The following is a 7,421-nucleotide window of genomic DNA, read 5'->3' on the forward strand; positions in this document are numbered from 1 at the left end:
CCAAAACTGCAATAAAGCTGTGCTCACATTCAGTTACTCCCCCACCAAAGGATTTATAACCAAACCAAACTCACTGAACGGACAGACTCTTACTACAGGAATCTATCACCGCATTGAGAGGATGTGGCTCCCTTCTACCTCTTTGGCTACCCGCACCTCTGGCTCATGCAGTAGCAAAGGACCCTCATGTCAAGGGGGTGAAGTGCAGGCTTCACCTTACAACTTTTCTCTTGTTCAAGTAACACTGCGGTGCGAATCTGGATGGCATCCTGTCAGGGCCGGCTCTCTCATGAAGCAAGGTGAAACATTTGTATTAGGCGTGGAGATTACAGGGACAGCATTTTTGTACTGTGTTTACTCTAACAGCATGCAGTCAGAGTAGGAGGAGAAGCGAGAGGAGAGCGAGCAAGGTGAAGAGGTCATCATTGGGGAAAAGCAGCTTGTTGTGCTGTGTGAGGACTCTGATAGTGAGTGAGGAGGGGGGAGGCAGGAGAGAAGCAGTGTTTCATTTGACTTGCACAACAGAAGGGAGGAGGTGGCACTGCTGTCCTGACTGAGGAGGAATGGAGTGGCTGAGGGTAAGCAGTTTGTTTGCCACAGACTCACAGCCAGCCAGTGTGCTATTGTGTTGAGCTGCAGCATATAATGTGAGAACATTAAATGAAACACTGGGACTTACTCGCCGGCCAACCTAAAATATCTACTGGCCACCTTATAAAGTTCCCTGGTGTCCAATTGCTCCCCTCCAACTCCTACAGTTCCCTGGTGTCTAGTGGTCCTCCCTCCCTCCCCTATACAATTCTCTGGTTTCTAGTGGCTCCCACCCTCCCCTATACAGTTCCTTGGTGTTTAGTGTTTTACCCCTACCTCCCCCATACTGCTTCCCTGGTGTTCTAGGGCTTCACCTCCAATATAGCTTCACTGGTGGTCTAGAATGGGCCAAACATAATGCAAAGTAGGGAAACCCCTTGAGGGCCAAATTGAATGGCTCTAAGGGACAGATTTGGTCTGCGGGCCGGAGTTTGACATGTATGATCTACGGGGTGCTACTCCCAGGCTCAATATCTATGTATTGGAAATCGCAGTGCCATATGTGGCCAGGCAGTAGTCTGATAGCAGATCAACAACATATGGCCACCTTAATATCACCAGCTCACTTAGGGAAACACCAGTTGCTCCGCCCACACCTATGGAGCCTCCAGATGCACACGGCCACTGGGCAAGGAGGGTGTGTTGCTTCAGCTGCTGCCTGTGTGAGGCTGTGATGTGTCTGTTATCCATTTCTCTATGTAAGTGCCATATGAAAGCCACCCAGAACTAGAAAGTGACTCGTGTCTTTTGTATTTAGGAGGATGCAACACTGGAGGCTGCAGAGAAGATTCTAAAGAAGTGGAGCAACGAGTCTTCTGCACAGATGAAGAAGGAATAATGAACAGTGGCTCATTGTAAAACGTAAGCCTGGTACACACTTTCAATTATGATTGGCCAATCACTGACCATTTTTACCACCTCCATGTAGTATGAGAGCCGACAGATATTGAATAGTATGAGCAGATTGTGCAGGTAAACCCTCATACTACATGAAAGTGATAAAATCGGTCAGTGATTGGCCAATCATAACTGAAAGTGTGTACCAGGCTTTAGGCTGCATACACGCATCCAATTTTGATTGTCCAATCATTGGCCAATTGTACCACCTCCATGTAGTATAAGGGCCAACAGATTCTGAATACTATGAAAATATTGTTGGTAAGCTTTCATACTACATGTTAGTGGTATGATTGGCCAATTAAAATTGAATGCGTGTACTAAGCTTTATAGGGAACCTAAACTGAGAAGGATATGGATTTTTCCTTTAAAAATAATACCAGTTGCCCGACTCTCCTGCTGATCCTGTGTCTCTAATACTTTTAGCCACAACCCCTCAACAAGCATGCAGATCAGGTGCTCTGACTGAAGTCAGACTGGATTAGCTGCATGCTTGTTTCGGGTTTGTGATTCAGCCACTACTGCAGCAAAAGTGATCATCAGGATTGCCAAGCAACTGATATTGTTTAAAAGGAAACATCCATATCCCGCTCTGTTAATGTTCCCTTTAAGTTGGCCATACATGGTTTGAGTTTATCATATCGTTTGAATTTACCCAAAATCTACTACTGCACTTTAGATTGAACAAACAGGTTGGAAAATTTTGATCGAATCTGTTCCAGATCCGTTCATTTGTATTGCGCAGAGCAGTACAAAAGGTTAGCAGATTTAGTCAATGTTTCAATCCGATTGATTTGCAAATCCAGTTGAAATCCAGTTACACTTTTGGGTAGGATTTGATTTCAAAGCGATTGTTTCCAATTGTCTGAACAACCATTTGAAATTGTCCCATGTATGACCCATTTACAGCTATGAGAGGACGAGCACTGACTCCCATCTGCCTGGAATGCTATTTGTATATTTTTGAAAATCTTGCTGCTGGATTTTAGAGAGTTTCAAAGCTGGTTCTTTTTATTCTGACATATCCTTAACACCTCTAGTAACTAAAAACTCATACACATGATAGGGCCGATGTTAAAGGGGAACTGAAGAGAGAGGTATATGGAGGCTGTCATGGTTATTTCCTTTTAATCAATACCAGTTGCCTGGCAGCCCTGCTGGTCTATTTCTCTGCAGTAGTATCTGATTAAAACCAGAAACAAGCATGCAGCTAGTCTTGTCAGATCAGACTTCTAAGTCTGAACCACTGAAACACCTGATCTGCTGCATGCTTGTTCAGGGGCTATGGCTAATAGTATTAGAGGCAGAGGACAAGCAGGGCTGCCTGGTATTGTCTAAAAGGAAATAAACATGACAGCCTCCATATACCTCTCTCTTCAGTTCTCCTTTAACCTTGGCACTTGGCTTTTTGTCGTTCAAGTGCTGTACATTTAAATGAATGGACAGAGCTTTTTAAACATTGGTACCAGCTTTTCTCGTCGGTGCAAACCCCACATTTGTTCTGATTGTCTCATTTCGTCCTGGACGCTACGTGGCCACACATCTGTGTCCCTAACATGCAAGTTGCCCAGCAGGAAGCGGGACCAGATCCGTCGGGCGGCAATGCAAGGCCGACACTGTGTGCACTCGACCAGCGCTCAGCCCGAGTCGTTCCTCTAGGCTGTTTGCTGGCTGAGGCATCAGGGGCCGATTCTAGTCCCGCTAGAAGAGGCGGTTGGCCAACGTTCATCTAGTACAGTGATGGGTAACCTTGGCACTCCAGCTTTGACAAAACTGCAAATCCCATCATGCCTCCCCGAGTTATGCTTAGAGCTGTCAGAGTATTGCAATGCCTCATGGGACTTGTAGTTCCAACACAGCTGGAGTGCCAAGGTTCGCCATCTCTGATCTAGCCCATGTACAAGGCGTAAAGGAAATCTAAAGGGGGGGGATCAGTTTAACTTACCTGGGGCTTCTTGCAGCCCCCGCAAAGCTGGTCAGCCACGCGCTTATCACTGCGTCCTCGTGCATGGACGCATTCTGCACATGTGCAGTACAGAAAAATTGCAACTGCACATGCGCAGAACACGAGCGGCAGCGCGATCAGGGTGCGCGCGGCTCCAGGCCCTGGCATGTGCAGTAGCCTCCAACTGGCCAGCTTTGAGGGGTCACTGCTGCTCGCTGGAGGCTCACAGAAGGATGGCGCTGGCACAGGATGACTCCAGGGGGCTGCAATAAGCCCCAGGTAAGTTAAACTGGTGTGTTGGATTTTTAATTGCTTTATTAGCCCTTTAAGGGTCCATACATCCACTTTTGATTGGCCAATTTTACCACCTTCATGTAGTATTAAAGCTTATTTATACAATCTGTTCACAATATTTCAAATGTGTTAGCCGTTCTACTGCATGGAAGTGGCAAAATGGCCCAATCTATGGCCAGTCAAAATTGGATGTCTGTTTGCACCCTAAAAAATGCTGGGAGATTTTTTTTTTACAACCAGCAGACTTGTTCTATTTTGGCCACTAGAAATATACTGCAGAAAGATCAACAATGCACGGCTACTTTAGAAGATCTCTCACTTGGGGCCTCTAGTGTCTGGAGGAGGCAGCTTTTGCTGTTAAAGCTGCCACTTCTTGCAAGGGCCACACACTGGATTAGGGTTTTTAGGATTCTTGAAAAACACCACCTGGTTTTAGGCGTGTGACCCACTAGAAAGCACAAAGCACTATCGCAATCGCTAGGGATTTGTGGTAGTGCTTTGCAAGCGATTTTGGGAGTGATTGCCCTCCTACACAATTCATAGGGATGGAAACGCTCCCAAAATACTGCACGCCCTGCGACTGCGATTTTCGCAATCGCTCTAGTGGAATCTGTCCCATCCATTCACATTGGCAGAGAGTTTGAGGAAATCGCTATTGATGGGAAGCGATCCCTACACGCTCAAAAAAAAACCTTTAGGGCCCATTCACACTAGAAATCGCTAAACGCAAAACGCTGAGCGTTTTTCTGGCGTTTTTTCCTAGCGATTTTTCACTATATAGAGAGCGTTTTTCCAGCGATTAGCGTTTTGCAGTTCAATTCAAATACTTTTATTGAAACGCTAATCGCTCCAGAATCGCTCAAAAAACGCTGCATGCAACACGTTTGCGTTTCAGCAAATCGCTAAATGCTTAGATGAGAACACTTACATACACTTTCATTGTGCACAGGTTTTTCAAATCGCTAGCGATTTTCAGCAAAGCTGAAATCGCTCTGAAAATGCACAAGTGTGAATGGGCCCTCAGAGGGTCCCAGGCCTGACTGCTGTAAAGCTGTTGTCCTGCTAATTTGAAAAACTGAAATGTTTTGATTGCGCAGTTATCCTTTTTGACTGACTCCAGAAGATATTTTAGTTTTAAATAGTGTAAAAACATTTTGGAACTAATATTAGGGTTATTATTGCTCTCTGATGCCGGTGGGAAATCGTATTTACTTTTCTCGAACTCTGAAAGTAGCTGAATTGGTCCAGATGGAAAAACACCACCAAATACTTGTTGTACAAGGGGAAAGAGTTAAGGTGGCCACTAATGATCCAATCTTTTTCATCCAATCTTACCATTTCTATGTAATATAAGGTAACTGCCTGAAGTATCTATTTTAGTATATTCACTCAATTTACCCTTCTACTACATAGATTTGGTTGTGCTGGATACACACTGTGCGTTCCCGCACTCGATGCGCAGCTCGATTTCCGGCCGCTCGATTATTTCCGAGCGCGACGCGAATCGACAGGAATCGAGTGGCGCATCGAGTGCGGGAACGCACCGTGTGTATCCAGCATAAGATTGGATGAAAAAGATTGGATCATTAGTGGCCACCATTAGAATCCATCACATCTTTATCGCTATCCCTCATTTCCTGTCTCCACAACTTCCAGTGTTTTGATTAAAGATATGGTGTAGCAATAGGGGGTGCAAAGGTAGCGACCGCATCAGGGCCCTTAGGCTAGAGGGGCCCCGTGGGGCCTTCCCTCAACCACAGTATTAGCTCTTCATTGGTCCTGTGCTGATAATAATCACTTCTATAGATGCTTTGAATAGTAGTGATCATTAACAAGCTGTCCTTCTTGCACTTCTGACACTGTGGTTGTCCTCTATTGGTTTTGATGAACCGTATCAGTTGTTATGTATAACATGCTTGGGGGGGCCCCAATGCAAAACTTGCATCGGGGCCCATAGCTCCTTAGCCACACCACTGGGTTTATGTATTATTTTGTGAAGGGTCTCCTTTTTATCCAGGTAATCGTGTCTCCAAACAAAAAGATGAGCCATTTCTGGCTATTTTGGTGCCCCAGCCGCAAAACTCCAAAGATGTTCTATTTTACCCAGACAAGGGACAGTTAAAGAGAACCTGTTATATGGAGAGTTATATACCACTATGAGGAGAGTGAGATAATGGATAGACAGAAGTGTGAGTCAGGGTAGGAACACACAAGGCAGAATCGCATATGTGTTTTCCACTATGTACTATGGGGAAAACGTATGCGTTTCTGCCTTGTGTGTTCCTCCCTTAGGGCTCTTTTCCACTATGAAATGCGATCGCGATTGCAATCGCGATTCCGATCGCGTTTCAATTTCCATTATGCGATTGCGATTGAGCCACTATACTCATTATAGTCCAGCTCAATCGCATACAAAACGCGGCAGGACAACGATTGCGCTTTGACCAAAATCGCATCGCAATCGGATCGCACTAATGGAAATTGCTGCTGCAGTTTCCATTAGTTTAATGTACCTTGCGATTTGCGATCAGAAGCAAATCGCAAATCGCAGGCTAGTGGAAAAAGGCCCTTCGTGTACTGTGTGGAGCGTGAGCCAGGTGGACCAGGCCCTCCAGATATTCAGCAATTTGTCAGGCCTATTAGCTAGGGAGAGAGTGATCTTTTTGAGGGTATAAATTGCATGAATTTTAAAGAGACACTGAAGCGAAAAAAAAAACATTATGATATAATGATTTGAATGTGTAGTACAGCTAAGAAATAAAACATTAGGAGCAGAGACACAAGTCTAATATTGTTTCCAGTACAGGAAGAGTTAAGATACTCCAGTTATCTATGCAAAAGAGCCATTGAGCTCCAGTCGCAGAGAGCTCTTTCTTCTGAAGCTTATTATCTCAAGTGTTTGGCACTGTATTGTTTTTTTTCCTGCAGAGAAAAGTTCACTGGCGTACTCTGTGAAAACATTTAGAATGTTGAGTAGTGTGTAAACCGAAAATATTAGAGAATGATGCAATGTTATAAAAAAAACAAAAAAAAAACGATCTAACTGAAAATAAAAATGAGACTATTTTCTTTGTTACTAATGTTCTAGTAATTATCCGTACAATACAACTATTTCATTATATCTTGTGTTTTTTTTTTTTTTTTTTTTTTTGTGCTTCAGTGTCTCTTTCATATGAAGGAGGTGGGGGGGGGGGGGGGGGGGGTGCATTGCAAACCCATCTTATAATGATAATCAATACAATTCAGTTAAAATACACAGAGTGTAAATAGTAATTCCTAATTTATTTTATAAAATAGGCAAATTTAATATAAGAAAATAATAATTAGCAGAAAATCACCTTATAATAGCAAGCAATGATTTACCAGCACAATTTGGAACACAATATATTTATTTATTGTATTTATAAAGCGCCAACATATTACGCAGCGCTGAACATTAATTTAGGTTAAACAAAACAATATTTAGGGGTGACATACAGCACTATGACAATACAGGAATAATAGAAAACCAGATCCCACGGCACAGTATGAGTACCAGGTAATGCTTAGTCATTGGATTGAGCATGTAGATTAGGCAAGTTAGGTTCACTCAGATGCATAGCATGGGTTCACAGTAATGGAGGTGCATGATCAGGTAGGGCACAGAAGGAGGAAGACCCTGCCCAATGGTTTACAATCTAGAGGGAGAGGTAAG

The 7,421-nt window shown here is 43.8% G+C and overlaps 1 protein-coding gene across 3 annotated transcripts in view; it reads left to right on the top strand.

Annotated features, from left to right (window-relative positions):
* The window catches only part of KYAT1 (kynurenine aminotransferase 1), a 58,461-nt gene extending 51,613 nt beyond the window's left edge, over positions 1–6,848 (top strand). For all 3 annotated transcript variants that reach the window (XM_068248509.1, XM_068248508.1, XM_068248507.1), the window contains one exon: positions 1,349–6,848. In XM_068248509.1, the coding sequence (XP_068104610.1) occupies positions 1,349–1,429 (81 nt within the window). In that variant the 3' untranslated portion in view covers positions 1,430–6,848. The remainder of the gene's footprint in view (positions 1–1,348) is intronic.
* Positions 6,849–7,421: the final 573 nt, after the last annotated feature.

This window comes from Hyperolius riggenbachi, chromosome 8 (assembly GCF_040937935.1).
Source record: "Hyperolius riggenbachi isolate aHypRig1 chromosome 8, aHypRig1.pri, whole genome shotgun sequence".
Taxonomy (NCBI): Eukaryota; Metazoa; Chordata; class Amphibia; order Anura; family Hyperoliidae; genus Hyperolius; species Hyperolius riggenbachi.